General features: G+C 39.3%; 1 protein-coding gene and 1 non-coding gene across 2 annotated transcripts in view; both read right to left on the reverse strand.

Annotated features, from left to right (window-relative positions):
• LOC126293278 (guanine nucleotide-binding protein subunit alpha-14-like) overlaps nucleotides 1-18,387 on the reverse strand; it is a 157,283-nt gene that overhangs the window by 8,523 nt on the left and 130,373 nt on the right. The window contains exon 7 of the mRNA XM_049986401.1: nucleotides 13,045-13,152. Coding sequence (XP_049842358.1) covers nucleotides 13,045-13,152 — 108 coding nt within the window. The remainder of the gene's footprint in view (nucleotides 1-13,044; nucleotides 13,153-18,387) is intronic.
• Nucleotides 1,925-1,999, reverse strand: Trnal-caa (transfer RNA leucine (anticodon CAA)). Its single transcript has one exon. It is a non-coding gene; the product is annotated as a tRNA-Leu (tRNA).

Consider the following 18,387-nt stretch of genomic DNA (forward strand, 5'->3'; position numbering starts at 1 on the left):
TAGTCTTTCACTCCTACTATTCAGTCTATACATTGAAGAGGCGATGATGGAAATAAAAGAAAGATTCAAGAGTGGAATTAAAATTCGAGGTGACAGGATATCAATGAAAAGATTCACTAATGTCATTGCTATCCTCAGTGAATGTGAAGAAGAATTACAGGATCTGCTGAATGGAATAAACATTCTAATGAGTAACAGTATGGACTGCCAGCAAATCAAAGGAAGACTAAAGTGATCAGAAGTAGCTGAAATGAGAACAACAAGAAACTTAACGTCAGAATTCACGATTGCAACAAAATAACCCATAATGAACAGAGCAGGGAGAACATAAAAAACATACTACCACTGGCAAAAAAGGGCATTCCTGGCCAAGAGAAGTCTGTTAGTATCAAACATAGGCCTTAATTTGAGGAAGAAATTTCAGAGATTTTTAACATTTTTATGCAGCAACAGCAACTGATATTGTTTATATAAGAATATATAGCCTACAGTTGCATGTTAACTTTATCGTTTACCTAGGTTTCAACGTTAGTAATAATGTCTTCTTCAGAACCTGCAAAAAGTTCATATTATAATGCGCTAGTAAATTCTATTAGATATGGTCATCCTACATGGTGCAACATGTAGTACTTCCATAAAATATTATTTAAATGTTTGCCTAAAACAAGCCATGTCCTAAGTCAACTTTATAAAACTTGACACATAACCATAAGGTTTTGTCACTTCTATTAAACAAGCTGTAGCAAATTCACTTTTAGCCCGTTTTATGGGCCTCGTTGTGTTTAATAGAAGTGACAAAACCTTAAGGTTATGCATAAAGTTTTATAAAGTTGACTTAGGACATAGCTTGTTTTAGGCAAACATTTAAATAATATTTCATGTAAGTACCACACATTGCATCCTGTAGGATGGCCATATCTAATATAATTTACTAGCACATTATAATATTAACTTTTTGCAGGTTCTGAAGAAGACGTTATTACTAATATTGAAACCTAGGTAAACGATAAAGTTAACCTGCAACTGTAGGCTGCTGTATATTCTTATATAAATTTCAGAGAATCTATGTCTGGAGCTCAGCATTGTATGATAGTGGGACATGGACTGTGGGAATTGAAGTATTTGAGATGTGCTCCTACAGAAGAATGTTGAAAATTAGGTGAACTGATACAGGAAGGAATGTGGAGGTTCTCTGGAGTATTGGTGTGGAAAGAAATGTACGGAAAACACCTGATGAGAAGATGGGGCAGGATGGTAGGGCGTCTGATAAGAAATCACAGATGTTAAGACATCAAAGAATAACTTCCATGATACTAGAGGGAGCTGTAGAGGGTAAAAACTGTAGAGGAAAACAGAGTATTGGAATACATCAAGCAAATAACTGAGGATGTAGGCTGCAGGTGCTGCTCTGAGATGAAGAGGTTGGCAGAGGAAAGGAATTCATGTCGGGCCACATCAAACCAGTCAGTAGACTGATGACCAAAAAAAGAAAAGGTGGCTCAGTCAAAGCCAGATGTTAAAAAGATTTTACTGCATAATTAATGAAATCAAATCATTCATGACATCAAAAGCAAAATCTATGCCTGAACTCGACAGTGCCAATTTGGTGGCAGATTCAGTATTTTGTTAGATTTTATGGCTCATTTACATGGCTCAAAACACCTTCAAAGTAGAAACATACTTATCAGTACAATGTTTCAATAATAAATGCATTCCAAATGGAACTGAATTATGCAAAGTACAAGTAAATGCAAACTTCTCTTTGTCCTTCTTCCCTATCAACACATTGGCCAAACATAACACTGAAGATGGGATGAAATTTGCAGCAGCCCTACTTTTTGATTCGATGCAATAATTGTAAAGTCAGTTTCAAGATTTTTGAAAAAATATTTAAAATTTGAAACTTCCTGGCAGATTAAAACCGTGTGCCCGACCGAGACTCGAACTCGGGACCTTTGCCTTTTGCGGGCAAGTGCTCTACCAACTGAGCTACCGACGCACGACTCACGCCCGGTACTCACAGCTTTACTTCTGCCAGTATCTCGTCTCTTACCTTCCAAACTTTACAGAAGCTCTCCTGCGAACCTTGCAGAACTAGCACTCCTGAAAGAAAGGATATAGTGGAGACATGGCTTAGCCACAGCCTGGGGGATGTTTCCAGAATGAGATTTTCACTCTGCAGCGGAGTGTGCGCTGATATGAAACTTCCTGGCAGATTAAAACTGTGTGCCCAACCGAGACTCGAACTCGGGACCTTTGCCTTTCGCGGGCAAGTGCTCTACCAACTGAGCCACCGAAGTACGACTCACGCCCGGTACTCACAGCTTTACTTCTGCCAGTACCTCGTCTCCTATCTTCCAAACTTTACAGAAGCTCTCCTGCAAACCTTGCAGAACCAGCACTCCTGAAAAATTTTCTCTTTGTGTGATCCTTTTGCCTATAGTGTAGAAAATTTCCGTATGTAATGCACAGAATTGCAGTCTGACATCCAACTGAAACAAAAATTTGCTCATGTACCTTTGTTGGACCCTTACAAATTATACAAGCTGTCTGAAACCTGAAATTGATACCAGTGAGATTTTTGGGAAATATTTAAGTGTATATCAAAAGGATAGGCAAATGGGAAATGGAGGTAGAGATTTATCAAAGTAGAGAAGCCATTCAAACTCACCGAGGTATGTGAAATTGTTTGGGCAAGACTCAATATCAGGGGTGGGCATAAAATGATAATTGTATCCTTCTGTCGCCTACCAGACTCACCTCCTGATGTAATCAAAAACTTTGAAAAAAACCTGAGTTCACTTGTGCTGTAATCATTGATGGAGACTGTAATCATCCAACACTTAATTGGAAAACTTACAGTTTCACTATGGGTGGGTGTAATAAGACATCCTGTGAAACTTTACTAAATAATGCCTTCTCTGAAAACTACCTAGAACATGTAGTTAGGAACCCCACTCATGATGGAACTACATTCGATCTAACGGCAACCAATAGACCTGACCTCTTCGATGATGTCCACATCTAAATGGGTGTCTGGGTATCAGTGACCATGAAGCAGTTGTGGCAACAATGATTACCAAAGTACAAAGGACACCTAAAAAAAGCAAAAAGATGTATATATGCTGAAAACTAGATAAAAATCAGTAGTGTCATATCTCTGTGAGGAACCTGATACTTTCAGCACAGGGCAGGAGCATGTAGAGGAACTCTGGCTCAAGACCAAAAGAATAGTTGACCTTACACTGGGTAGGTATGTATCCAGTACAACTGCTCATAATGGGAGGGAACCTCCATGGTACACAGCCACTATTAAGAAACAGAGATTACTGCATATAAGTGTAAAACAAAACACAGAGCTATAGATAGAGAGATGCTGAATGAAACATATTTGGCTATCAAGAGAGCAATGTGCGATGCTTTCAATCACTACTGTAGCAGAATATTGACAAGCGATCCTTAATAGAACCAAAGAAATTCTGTTCACATGTAAAGATTCGTAGTGGCACCTAAGTTAGTGTCCAGTCTGTAGTGAATGAGACAGGAACTGAAATTGTGGGTAGCAAAGTAAATGTTCCTTTACAAAGGAAAACCCAGGAGAATTGCCCCAGTTTAATCCTCATACCACTAAAAAGATGAATGAATGAAGTACTAGTGTCAGTGGAGTTGACAAAAAGCTGAAACTGTTAAAACTGAACAAAGCTCTAGGGTCCAATGGAATCACTGTCAGATTCTATACTGAATTTGTGGGTGAGTTAGCCCCTATTCTAACTTTAATCTATTGTATAACCCCTGAACAAAAAACCGTGCCCAGTTCTTGGAAAAAAGGTACAGGTTCACACATCTACAAGAAGGGTAATAGAAGTGATTGTCAAACCTACTGTCCAATATTCTTGACATCAGTTTGTTGTTGAATCTTAGAACATAGTCTGAGCTCAAACATAGTGACGTATTGTAGTGTTTCAAGAATTTATGCGTAAATTCTAGAACCATTCGGCCTTCTACCAACTCAAACACACGATATTTTAAGTAGAAGTGTGAGATAGACGAATCTGGCCTACTGTGCATAGTATGTTTGTGTGTGCAGGTCTAAAAACAGTCACGAGCCAAATGGTGGCTGACAAGTACGTCCATAGTGTTTCATGTGTAGAGAAGAGCCTTTCTATTCTTTGCTGGTTTAGTGAATGTGATGACTGTTAAGAACAAATGAAGAAATGAGATTAGACTTTTAAGTAATTCATGTGTTGGACTTGCTAGAAGCAAGAGATGTTCATATTTTCTGGTGGTTATTAAACCAACCCTGTTGTAAATGTATCCTAATAGAGTCTAATATTTGGTGACTTGGTTGACTCGCACGAGTTCGAATATTTATACGAGAAGTGGTGAATTTGTTTTTTGTGGAAGTTGAAATATACCATGACTGAACTAAAAGTATTCTTCGAGTACCAAATTATTTCAAGAGTAGAGAGAGAGTGTGTGATAAATGCCCTTAACCAGCATTATTATTCAGAGAAGTAGTTTTTGGAGATCGACGTGGCTGGCTATCCAGAGAAGAAGATCGGCTGGGCATACCAAGTAAGTCAACCTATGGGAGAGAGGTGAGAAGTTTGCAAACCAGCTCCACATTGCTTCTTGTTGTCTGAAGTGTTAGAGCATCTTGAACAGAGTGACCTCCTCAATGCCAGTCAGCATGGATTTCAAAAACATTATCATATGAAATCCAACTTGTACTTTTCTCACATGACATACTGAAGGCTTTGGATCAAAACAATCACCCAGGTGCTGTATTTCTTGATTTCTAAAGGCATTTGACTCAGTACCACACTTACAATTATTGTCAAAAGTAAGATCATATGGGGTATCAAATGAAATTTGTGACGATTGAGGATTTCTAGGTTAGGGAGGATGCAAGCAACTTATCTTGGATGGACAGTCATTGTTAGATGTGGAAGTAACTTCATGTGTGTCCCAGGAAAGTGTGTTGGGATCCTTGCTGTTTACGTTGTATATTAATGACCTTCCAGACGATATTAATAGTAAAATCGGGTTTTTTGAAGATGATGTAGTTATCTATAATGAAGTACTATCTGAAAGAAACTGCATAAATATTCAGTCAGATACTGATAAGATTTAAATGGTGCAAAGATTATCAGATTGCCTTAAATGTTCAGAAAAGTAAAATTTTTGTACTTCACAAAAAGAAAAAATATAGTATCTTTTGACTATAATATCAACGAGTCACTGTTGGAATCAGCCAGCCCATACGAATAGCTGGATGTAACACCTGTAGGAATATGAAATGGAATAATCACATAGGTTCAGTTGTGGGTAAAGCAGGTGGTAGGCTTCAGTTTATTTGTAGAATACTGGTGAAGTGCAATAAATCTACAAAGGGAACTTCTTACAAATCTAGTGTGCAACCAGTTCTTGAATATTGCTCAAGTGTGTGGGACCTGAACCACATAGGACAGGGAATATTGAACGTATACGAATAAAGGCAGCACGAATGGTCACAGGTTTGCTTGACCTGTGGGAGAGTGTCACAGACATACTGAACAAACTGAACTAGAAGACTCTTGAAGATAGACCTAAACTATCCCGAGAAAGTTCATTAACAAAGTTTCAAGAACCAGCTTAAAGTGATTGGCCTAGGAATATACTACAGTCCCCTACGTATTGCTCACATAACGATCACGAAGGTTGGATTATAATAATTACTGCACCCACAGAGGCGTTCAAACAGTCACTCTTCCCACATTCCATATGTGAATGGAAAAGGAAGAAACCCTAATAACTGGTAAATGGGACATACTTTCTGCCATGCATCTCACAGTGATTTGCAGTGTGTCGGTGTAGATGTAGATGTAGATACTTGACCAGAGACAAATCTCCTGATATGACATGAGTCACATATGTCAACTTTGGAAGCACACACATCTGTGAACAGTTATTTTCAAGAGTAAAGCACACACAGAGTAAAAATAAAAACTTAACCTCATATGAACACCCTGAACATCGCAACTACATTATCAAACCTGATGATGATACATTAGTTTCCCAGATTAAAAGTCAAATGTTGCATTTATTCAGATTTGTAATTACTTATCAATAAAATTATTAATAAAATCTCATATATAAATTATCAAATTAATCCCATCTTGTCTTTTTAGAATAACTCCGACTGCCCCCAGCTCCCAGCTGCTACCGCCCTCCCCCCCACTTTCCTGTGGATATTATTAGTGTTAAATATATTGATGTGCAGGTAAGCCAAAAGGTTGGACACTTCTGTCCTAGGCTGTGGCTAAGCCATGACTGCACAATATCCTTTCTTTCTGGAGTTGCAGTCCCACTAGGTATGTCCTATGCATAAGAGCTTCTGTGAAGTTTGAAAGATATGAGAACATTAGCTGAAGAATAGCTACGAGGTCAGGTCATGAGTTTTGCTGAACAGCTCAGTCTGTAACAGCCCTGATAATTAAAAAAACAGTCTCGGTCGCAAATTTCTTTTAATCGAAGTGACCGGTTTCAATCCTTAAGGATCATCTTCAGACTCCAGTCAGTTCAGTGTTGTGGATCAGTGCAGCCTGCTCTGTGGAAGTCCACCTGCCATTCTGGAGTCTGAAGATGATCCTTAAGCACTGAAACAGGACACGCGGATTAAAAGAAATTTGCGATCAAGACTATTTTTTAAATTATCTTATTAATATGAGATCACTGATAATGTTTCCAAAAATTTTAGTAACAGCATTGTCTGCAAAAGGCGAGGTCCTGGAACATGATTTTAATCTGCAAGGAAGTTTTGGTATAGGGTTTATCAGGAAGGCATGATGTGGAATAAGTTCAACAGATAAGCCTTGCCGTTCTGCTTGAGTATACTTCTGTGTCTCTATGTTGTATATTTCTTGTTTACAATAAAGCCTTCACCTGAGGTTCCTCTCTGTTCACATACTTGATAACAACAAATATGACATGTTTTAAATTCTATTAGGTATTCACTTTCTTTGTTGCACCATTGATAACCCTACTATATTCCATGTAATGTCTGTTACCCCATTTCCAATTGCTTTAACTTAACTTTGGCCACTAAAGTTCTGAAGTTTATGGTCCCTAAATAAAAAGAAATTGTGCTTCTGAAGTCCACATTATTGTTTATTTAGCCACATATATCTGGATTGGCTCCCCATGAACCCTGCACTTCAGCAAGTGATACAGATAGCCGCACTGTAAGTGCAACCACAGTGAAGGAGTGTCTGTTGAGAGGCCGTACAGATGTGTGGTTCCTGAAGAGGGGCAGCAACAGTTGACTGATCTGGCCTTGTAATGTCAACCAAAACAGCCTCGCTGTGGTGGTATGGCAAACAGCTGAAAGCGAGGGGAAACTAGAGCCACAGTTTTCCCGAGGGAATGCAGCTCTACCATATGGTTAAATGAGGAAGACATCCTCTTGGGTAAAATATTCTGGAGGTAAAATAGTCCCCCACTCAGATATCCAAGCAGAAGCTACTCAGGAGGATCTCATCATGAGGGGAAAGGGTTATAAGTACAAAGTCAGATATGGGTAATGCAGAACTGGGTTTAATAATGAATATGAAAATGGGAATGCATGTAAGCTGTTATGAACAGTATAGTGGACACATTATCGCAGGCAAGATAAACACAAAGCCCACATTAAACACAATAGTACAAGTTTATATGTCAATTAGCTCTGCAGATGATGAAGAGATTGAAGAATTGTATGATGAGATAAAAGAAATTATTCATATAGTTAAGGGAGTTGCAAATTTAACTGTGATGGGGGACTGGAATTCTATAGTAGGAAAAAGAAAAGAAGGAAAAATAGTCAGTGAATATGAACTGGGGAGTAAACGAATGAAATTGGAAGCCCCTGGTAGAATTTTTCACATAGCATAATTTATTCATCACTAACACTTGATTTAAGAATCATGAAAGTAAGTTGTAATCCTGGAAGAGATGTAGAGACTCAGAAGGGTTTCACATTGACCATATAATTGCAAGACACAGATTTTGGAACCATCCTTTAATTGTAAGACATTTCCAGGGGCAGATATGGAGTCTGACCACAATTTATTGGTTATGAACTGTAGATTAAAACTGAACAAATTGAAAAAAAGGTAGGAAATTAAAGAGACGGAACCTGGATAAACTGAAAGAACCAGAGGTTATTGAGAGTTTCAGAGGGAGTGTCAGATAACGGTTGACTGGAACAGGGGAAAGGAATACAACATATGATGAACGGGTATCTTTAAGAGATGAAATAGTGAAGGCAGCAGAGGATCGAATAGGTAGAAAAATAAGGCATGGTAGAAATCCTCGGGTAAGAGAGGAGATACTAAATTTAACCGATGAAAGGAGAAAGTATCAAATCACAGCAAATTAAGCACGTGAAAGGGAATACAAATGTCTAAAAAATGAGGTTGACAGGAAGTGCAAAATGGCTAGAGGACAAATGTAAGGATTAAGAAGCTTATTTTACTAGGGGAAAGACAGATGCCACCTACAGGAAAATTAAAGAAGCCTTTGGAAGCAGCTGTATGAATAACAAGAGCTCAGAAGGAAAATCAGTCCTAAAAAAAGAAGGGAAAGATGGAATAGAGGGTCCATACAAGGGAAATGAACTTGAAGGCAATATTATAGAAATGGAGGAAGACAAATATGAAGAAGAGATGGGAAATATGATATTGCGAGAAGAATTTAATGGAGCACTGAAAGATGTAAGTCGAAACAAGGCCCATAGAGTAGACAACATTCCGTCAGAATTACTGATAGCCTTAGGAGAGCCACCCATGACAAAACTCTTCCACCTGGTGAACGAGATGTAAGGGACAGGCGTAATACTCTCAGATTTCAAGAAGAATGTAATATTTGCAATTCCAAAGAAAGCAGCCGCTGACAGGTGTGAAAATCTGAACTATCAGTTTAATAGTCATGGTTGCAAAATATTAACACAAATTATTTACAGAAGACTGGAAAAACTAGTAGAAACCAACCTCAGTGAAGATCAGTTTTGATTCCAGAGGAATATGGGAATATGTGAAGCAATACTGACCCTACAGCTTGTGTTAGAAGATAGGTTAAGGAAAGGCAAACCAATGTTGACAGTAGACAAAGTTGACTGGAATACTCTGTTTAAAATTCTGAGGTTGACAGGGATAAAATACAGGGAGTGAAAGGCTATTTATATATTTTACACAAAATTATAAGATGGAGTAGGAATTAAAGTTCAGGCAGAAGAAATAAAAACTTTGATGTTTTATAGAGAGCACATTGTGGTCATGCAGGGGTGATCTAGATGCTTGTAAAACAATAAACTGGTAATCAAGCTCGCAGGAATTCTTTTTATTCCATGATTACCAGTTTTGGAGAAACTAAAGCCACCTTCATTGGATCTTAGGGCACATACAGGTTGCATCGAGGCAAACAATGGTGATATTAATAGTAACCTATAACACGCAGGCCTTACAAAATTGTCATAAGTAGCACATGGGCATCCAAAAGAGATGCCTTTATAAATGTTAAGTTTCTCTTGCTCATTGTTTGCCTTGATGTTGTAACCTGTATGTGTCCTAAGATCTGATGATGGCGGCTCTAGTTTCGCCAAAACTGGTAATCATGGAATAAAAAGAATTCCTGTGATCTTGGCTACCAGTTTATTGTTTTAAAAACTTTGAGATTTTCCAGTGACATTGTAATTCTGTGGTTGGTTGATTGGCTGATTTGGAGGAGGGGACAACAGTGAGGTCATCAGTCTAACTGGATTAGGAAGGATGCGAAAGAAAGCTGGCCATGTCCTTTCAAAGGAACCATCCCAGCATTTGCCTGAAGTGATTTAGGGAAATCACAGAAAACCTAAATAGGATGTCTGGACACGGGTTTGAAATATCACCCTCCCGAATGCGAGTCCAGTGTGCTAACAACTGTGCCATCCTGCTAAGTTGTAATTCTTTCATAGATAGCAAAGGACTTGAAAGAGCAACTGAATGGAATGGTCAGTGTCTTAAAAGTAAGATATAAGATTAACGTCAACAAAAGCAAAAAAAGTATAATGAAATGTAGTTGAACTAAGTCAGGTGTTACTGAGGGTATTAGGTTAGGAAATGATACACTTAAAGTAGTAGATGAGTTTTGCTATAACAGGTGATGGCCAAAGTAGAGAGGATATAAAATCAGACTGGCAATGGCAGGAAAAGCATTTCTGAAGGAAAGAAATTTGTTACTATCAAATATAGACTTAAATGTTAGGAAGTCTTCTCTGAAGGTATTTGCCTGGAATGTAGCCACTGATGGAAGTGAAACATGAATGATTAACAGTATAGAGAGGGAGAGAATAGAAGCTTTTGAAATGGGGTGCTATAGAAGAATCATGAAGATTAGATAGTCAGATCACGTAACTAATGTGGAGATACTAAACAGAATTGGGGAGAAGAGGAATTTGTGGCACAACTTGACTAGAAGAAGGGATTGGTTAATAGGACACATTATGAGACATCAGGGGATTACCAATTTAGTATCAGAGAGAAATGTGGAGGTTAAAAATAATAGAGGAAGACCAAGAGACGAATACAGTAGGCAGATTCAGAAAGATATAGGTCATAGTAGACAGAGAGCTGCATGAAATCTGTCTCTGGACTGAAGACCAGAACAACAAAATTTAGATTGAATGTTGGGATCTGCCCCGCAATTGTCACTAAGATGTAACTGAGAGCATTCTCCACAGTTCAACTTCTACATCTGTGTTCTACAAACCACTGTGGTGTGCACGGCAGAGGGTGCTCCGCGCTGTAGCAGTTACGAGGTCTTGTTCCTGTTCCATTCACGTATGGAGAACAGAAAGAATAATTCATGTGAAGCCTCTTAGTCAACTGTAATTAGTCTAAATTTCCCTTCATGATAACTATTGGAGGGATATGTAGGATTTTGTTGTACATTCCTAGGTTTATAACTGGTTCTTAAAACTTTGTAAGCAGCCTATCTCAAGATTGTCAGTATGTCGTCAAGAATCTGCCAATTCTACTACGTCAGCATTACCTTGATGATCTCTCTTGGGTTGAACAAACTTATAACTGTTCGTGATGCCTTTCTTTTTCACATGTTTTATGTCCTCTGTTAGTCTTATATGATAAGTGTCTCAAATGACTGAGCAATATTCAAGGGTGGCCACACGATTGTTTCGTAAGTGATCTCCTTTGTAGACTGAATTTTCCAAGTATTGTACCAATAAATCAAAGTTGGTCATATGCTTTAGCTGTAGCTGAGCCTACATAACCATTCCAGTTCACATCCCTACAAGTAGTTACACTCAGCTATTTGTACAAGTTGACCAGTTTCCCTTAGAAAAGTCACCTTTTGTAAAGTGTGGTGCAGACAAAAGATTCAGAGATCCAGGATTTGTTTCCCAGCTAGACACAGGACCTTTTTCTGTAACTTCTTGCTGCTTTCATATCTGACAATTATGTATTTATGACAAAAAGTGTGAGAGTGCACTACAACTCAGATTCTACATTAAACTGACAGTTCGCGTGTAATTGGCCACCTAAATACATTCAAAGGCCTGAGGAAGGTGAGGACATACTGTCTCCAACAGAACTGTGCCAAGTAAAGCTCTGCAGTGTTCACACTGACCTTCAGTCTTAGAGCAATTTTAATTTACAAAGGAGGATTGGAAAGTAACACAATATAATTTTTTTCTCCCCTAGCATTGAAGCTGGCATGACGGAATTTCATGACAATATAGTTTGAAGTTTGCACTAGGGATGCTATTTTGTTTTCATGTGCAGCTCTTGCAAGAGAAGCCTGAACTATGAAAAAGCGGGGCATGTATGTTACTCTTGTCAGCTTGTAATTTGATATTTGTGGGCCGTAGAGTATAAACTGAGTGAAATTCACAGTGACATGTGTCACATGTATGGGGATGACTATATGGACTGTAGCAATGTCTCTGGGTGGTGTGCATTCTTCCAAGAGGGCTGTGTGAACCTTAGTGATTTGCCACACTCTGAGCGGCTGGTAACATATGCAATGCCGCAGAATGTCGGAGCCATTGAGGCAGAAATTTTGAACTACTGGATTGTGCAACTGCGAACCTTATTGTAGCAGTTCAACATTTTCTGTTGTGCCGTGTATGATATTGTTCATGAGACATTGGAATTTCATAACATTAGTTCTCACTGGGTGCCTAAGAACCTGACAGACAACCACAAGGCTCGGCAGATGATAACAAGCTCATACCGCAGAAGCACATGACATTCTGAAAGGAGTTGTCACTGGTGATGATTCGTCGGCATACCACTACACAGTCAAAACCAAACAGGCCTCTATGGAGTGGAAACATGTTGGCTTCCCTGTGTGCAAAACATTCAGAGAGATTCAGTCTGCTAGGAAATGGTAGTGACAGTGTTGTGGAATATGCGTGGTGTGTTATTGGTAGACTTTGCTGAATGCAAGACCACTGTGAATGCTGCAGCCTACATTAAAACTTTAGTTAAGTTGTGTCGTGCCCTACATGACAAACGCCACAACATTAATAGTGACCGCATTAGACTACTTTGTGATAATGCCCAACCCCATGTTGCTGCTCCTGTTCGTGAGGAAATCGCTAAATTTGCGTGGTAGTTGCTCAAGCATACACCGTACAGTTCAGACTGTGTACAGTCAGACTTTTACCTGTTTAGTCCTATGCAGAAATGCCTGACTGGCCATTGCTTTGCAACACGTGAGGAGGTGAAATCGACAGTCTGCTGTTGGCTGTATTCCAACCAAATGAGCTTCTACAAACAGGGCACATTGAAACTGGTACCATGATGGGAGAAATGTGTTGAGAACGTTAGTGACTATGTACAAAAGTAGGTAAAAGATGTAAGTTCATTTATAATTTATTTTTGTTACCTATTAAACTTCCTGATAATAAAATTATTGTGTGTTACTTTCCGTTGTTCACTTCTACTTTTAACGATATGGGAATATTGTACTGTTATTAGAGTCCATTATCAGAGTCAGTTTTGATGTGAGCGGCAGTCCCTATCTTACCTGTGGCACAAGTATAGCGTACGTAGACACTCTTCCTCGCATCGTGGCAACATTTCTGAAACTTCTCGGCAAAAAATTCTTTTGCTGACTCTGGATCCTTTTTTGGCCCTGGCAGAAAAAGAAAAGAAGAGAATTATTTTTTCTGTCATGACGTGAAAGGTAACTGAGCGTTGCTAAATAAAACACAAAACAGCATCAGTTGCAAAGAATTCATTAATTGTGGATGTGTTTAAGTCACTTGTTCTGTCAACTGAGGTGGGCAGGAAGATTAGTGCCTCACATTCCTTCAAAGAGGAGGTCATTACAGGTGGACTGGACAAGGAAATCAGTTGTGCTCTTTCAAAGGTACTATCCTAACATTCGTTTTTTGTGATCTAGGAAAATCACAAATAATCTAAATTGGAAGGGCCGGACAGAGATTTGGACTGTCATCTCACTACTGTGCCACATTGATCAAAGTGTAAGAGCTGTACACATTTATCACCATGGGTACAGTGCTGAAAACCACTTTAAGAGCACTGTAGCCAAAGTGAAATTCAGAGAAGAAGTTGCAAAATAGAGGTAGGTGACTGCTGGGTGGTTATACACTGAGGTGACATAAGTCACAGGGTACCTCCCAATATTGTGTCAGACTTCCTTTTGCCTGGTGTAGTACAGCATCCCAACATGGCATGGACTCAACAAGTCATTAAGTCATTTGAAGTCCCCTGCAGATAATTGCAAAAGTGTTTCCAGTGCAGGATTTTGTGCACTAGTTGACATCTCGATTATGCCCCATAAATGTTCTATGGGATACATGTTGAGTGATCTGGATGGCCAAATCATCCACTTGATTGTGCAGAATGTTCTTCAAACCAGTTGCAAACACTTGTGGCCTGGTGACATGTTTGGGAGCACGAAGTCCACAAATGGCTACAAACTGTCTCCAAGAATGCAAACATAACCATTTCCAGTCAATGATCCATCCAGCTGGACCAGAGGACCCAGTCCATTCCATGTAAACACAGCCAGCACCATACTGGAGGCACCCTCAGCCTACACAGTGCCTTGTTGACAACTTGGGTCTACAGCTTACAGAGTCTGCCCAACACTCGAACTTACCATCAGATCTTACCAACGGAAATCTAGACTCGTCTTACCGAGCCACAGTTTCCCAGTCATCTGGGCTCCATCGGATATGATCATCAGCTCAGGAGAGGTGCTGTTCGCAAAGGCACTCAAAACAGATACATTCACTGTATGTCCCATATTGATTTCCATGGTTATTGCACACATTGTTGCTTGTCTGTCAACGCTGATAATCTATGCAAATACTGTTGCTCTGACATTACATGAAGGCTACTGTCTGTGGCCAGTGTAATGCCTGAAATCTGGTATTCTTGATACACTCTTGACACTGTGTATCTTTAAATATTAAATTCCTTAACAATTTTGGAAATGGAATGCCCCATGCTTCTATCTCCAATTACCATTCTACATTTGAAGTCTGTTAATTCCCATCAAGCAGTCATAATCACATTGTAAACATTTTCACACAAATCACCTGAATACAAATGACAGCTCCGCCATTGCACTGCCCTTTTATACTTTGTGTACGTGATACTGCTGCCATCTGTATATGGGCATGTCGCTATCCTATTACCTTTGTCACCTCAGTGTTCTAAGTGCTGCAGTGTGGATTGTATGCATCACAATCGTAGATGTGTTCCTTAATCAGTGTGCTTACGGAGTATGCTGAAAAAAATAATAGTTCCACTTTCTGCCACCAGATGAAAATAGGCATTTTAAGCAGTCAGGTAGTTTGTGTGTAGGAAAAGGGCAGAAACAATCAAACTCATGATAATGGTGGTTCTACGGCATGTTTATTAGAATATGACCACAGGTTACAACACGCTATATCTGTAAAGTGGCATCATCAACAGTTGCTCTCAGCATGTCCTGTGTAATCAGAGTGATATGTCATCGTATGTTATCCATCAGATCAGGAAGAATCCAGATACATCCCAGACAGATGTAATCCTTCAGATATTCCCACAACCAGAAGTCACACGGACATAGGTCGGTGGATCTGTAAGGTGGCACATCTAGAAAATGCACAAAGATCGTGCAGTCATTACCGAACATTTCTCAAATAAAATCTTTCACCTGGCAAGCGAAATGGGATGTCACCCCATATTTCATGAAAATAGTGGTGTGGACACCGCAATCTCCTGGCAAAGCTCGGATCATTTGTGCACCAGAAGGTCCTTATTGTGTACAAGTAATGGGCCGGCAAGGTATCTGCATCTACATCTACATTTATACTCCACAAGGCACCCAACGATGTCTGGCGGAGGGCACTTTACGTGCCACTGTCATTACCTCCCTTTCCTGTTCCAGTCGCATATGGTTCGTGGGAAGAACGACTGCCGGAAAGCCTCAGTGCGCACTCGAATCTCTCTAATTTTACATTCGCGATCTTCTCAGGAGGTATAAGTAGGGGGAAGCAATATATTCGATATCTCATCCAGAAACACACCGTCTCGAAACCTGGACAGCAAGCGACACCGCGATGCAGAGCTCCTCTCTTGCAGAGTCTGCTACTCGAGTTTGCTAAACATCTCCATAATACTATCACGCTTACCAAATAACCCTGTGAGGAAACGCGCCGCTCTTCTTTAGATCTTCTCTATCTCCTCTGTCAACCCGACCTGGTACGGATCCCACGCTGATGAGCAACACTCAAGTATAGGTCGAACGAGTGTTTTGTAAGCCACCTCCTTTGTTAATGGACTACATTTTCTAAGGACTCTTCCAATGAATCTCAGCTTGGCACCCGCCTTACCATCAATTAATGTTATATGATTATTCCACTTTAAATCGTTCCATACACATACTCCCAGATATACCCCCTCAAAGAAAAACAGACCGAGAATGGAGGAGCTTTTGAAACCACACAAGTCATATAAGCTGAGTGCAGTGGATTTTTTCATATAATGTGTTGGAGTGGAACCCAAATGTGACATTTCTGTGCATTCACAGCACTGTGCAAAGTAAAATTTGACTCGTCCACCCAAAGAATATTCTCCTGCCACATAGCATCCATTTCCATGCATGCCAAAAAAAAAAAAAAAAAAAAAAAAAAAACAACTTGAAACATCTGCTGCACTCCCAGCTATAGCTACAGCAACATCATCAGCAACTGCCATGGGAATGGACTGCCTCCTTCCTCCTGCTGCACTGCCTAATTCACCTCATTCTTCAAATTTTTTGATCATGTTCTTTCAACCATTTATTGGCAAGGATCCTTTTCACAGCTGTGTTTCTGTTTGGCAATACTTCTACAATGCAGTCTGCTATTGCTGCCATTCAGGTGAAATAACTTTACAAACAGCGCACAATGTTTCCTCTCAATAGCCATTACATTCCATATGGAAAACAACAAACTTTTGAATCCTTTACAATAACAGGTACTTCACCAAAGAAATCAACAGGTGTCAGTTAGCAAGAAACGGCATACTGACGCCAAAACAGGAAAAAATTGACATTCTGACTGCATACTGTGCCATATTTTCACTTGTTGGCAGAAAGTGGAACTATTATTTTTTTCAGCATACTCACTGAGTACACTGTTTACTGAACAAAACTACGATGTTTCAGCATCCTGTAGCACTCAGAAAACCAGAAATTTAATTCTAAACATCTGGCATTGAGGAGAGCAGGGAATCCCCAATCTATTCAACTGCCTGCCAAAGATCACTTGGGGAAAGTGTGAGTACATTGGCAAACAATTCTGGGTTAAGAATATGCTACAAAAAGAGCAATCTAACACTCACTCATTCACTCACTCAGCCGTTGCAAATGAACTCAAACTCTTACCATCCAGTGAGGAAACTGCTGTCCTTTTTCTGCTCAACTCTCCTTGACCACTCCTCAGCTGAGGTGGGGCCAAATATCACAGTTAATCCCCCTGGAGAACAGAGACATAAGATTGCCCATTTCCTTCTAAACAGTTTACCAAATTAGTTATACTGAATGCCCACAAAGGCCTCACAAAGGTCAGCTGGTGCACCAAATTAGGTCCATTCTGCAAATCTCACTGGGGATGTGGAACAAGCACATCATACATTAAGAGGCAGGAGCAGCAACCACAGGCTTAACTTTTTGTTACACAAACAACCAGTTATGACCAGTGCTAAAGTATGAAAATTGCTTTATGGGAAAAGAGCAGCTAATTTGAAAGAAACCTTCCTTTTCTTCTTAAGTTATTGAAATACTGTTTTTATGTACCACTTCATACTTTACTGGCAGAATTAATGTTTTTAATCTTACATTACATTAGTCGTATTCTGTGGATCCTGAGGAAGGAAGTATCTAGAATGTGGATAGAAGTTGCAGATGTACTTTTTGTATGAACTAAGTGAAGGCACTTTTTTGTTTTGTTTTACAAAACTTTTTTAATCAAAAAGATTGGTTGACAGCCCACTTTCCAGTTCTCAAAGCATAAAGAGTTTTTGTTTAGTTAAGATAATACATAATGTTTCACCAAGAACCCACAGCTGAATCAGTCAAGTTGTACATTTTATTTAAGTGAATTATTGTGAAATGATGAAACATAATGAAGTATTATTATTATCACATTGTTACTGCTAATTATCGAATAAGTTACTACATTAATTTAAGACATTCTGTGGAGATGTTCGTCAGTGAAGTAGAAGGAGTTGCTCAGAAGACAGCTCTTTAATTATCTCCTAAACCCTACCACTTTGCCTACAATACACTGAATAAGCTCTGGTATGATGTAGAATACTTGTGTATCCACTTATCTGACTTCTTTCTGTACTACTGTTAAGTCCTTTTGAAGTCTTTGTAAAAATTGTTTTGGTCATAGAGTAAACAGTTTGCATTACTTTTCAGAACAAGTATTGGTAACGACAGCTAATATTAACGGATAAACATATCATATAATAATTGTCAAACTTTGAAGTCTTTTGTAGCTATCTCTCCAGGAAGGTTCATAACTAATTGCAGATATAATTCTTATAAATCCTTCTGGATTCTAAAAATACTATCACTGGAAGTTCAGTTCATCCAAAAAAAATGATTCCAGAAACTCTCCAGAATGAGATTTTCAATCTGCGGCAGAGTGTGCGCTGATATGAAACTTCCTGGCAGATTAAAACTGTGTGCCAGACTGAGACTGAAGCTCAGGACCTTTGCTTTTCACGGGCAAGTGCTCTACTATCTGAGCTACTCGAGCACGACTCACGCTCCGTTCTCAGTGTCTCACTTCTGCCAGTACAGGAGAGCTTCTGTGAACTTTGGAAAGTAGGAGATGAGGTACTGGCAAAAGTGAGACTGTGA

The sequence above is a fragment of the Schistocerca gregaria genome, chromosome 10, assembly GCF_023897955.1.
Source record: "Schistocerca gregaria isolate iqSchGreg1 chromosome 10, iqSchGreg1.2, whole genome shotgun sequence".
Taxonomy (NCBI): Eukaryota; Metazoa; Arthropoda; class Insecta; order Orthoptera; family Acrididae; genus Schistocerca; species Schistocerca gregaria.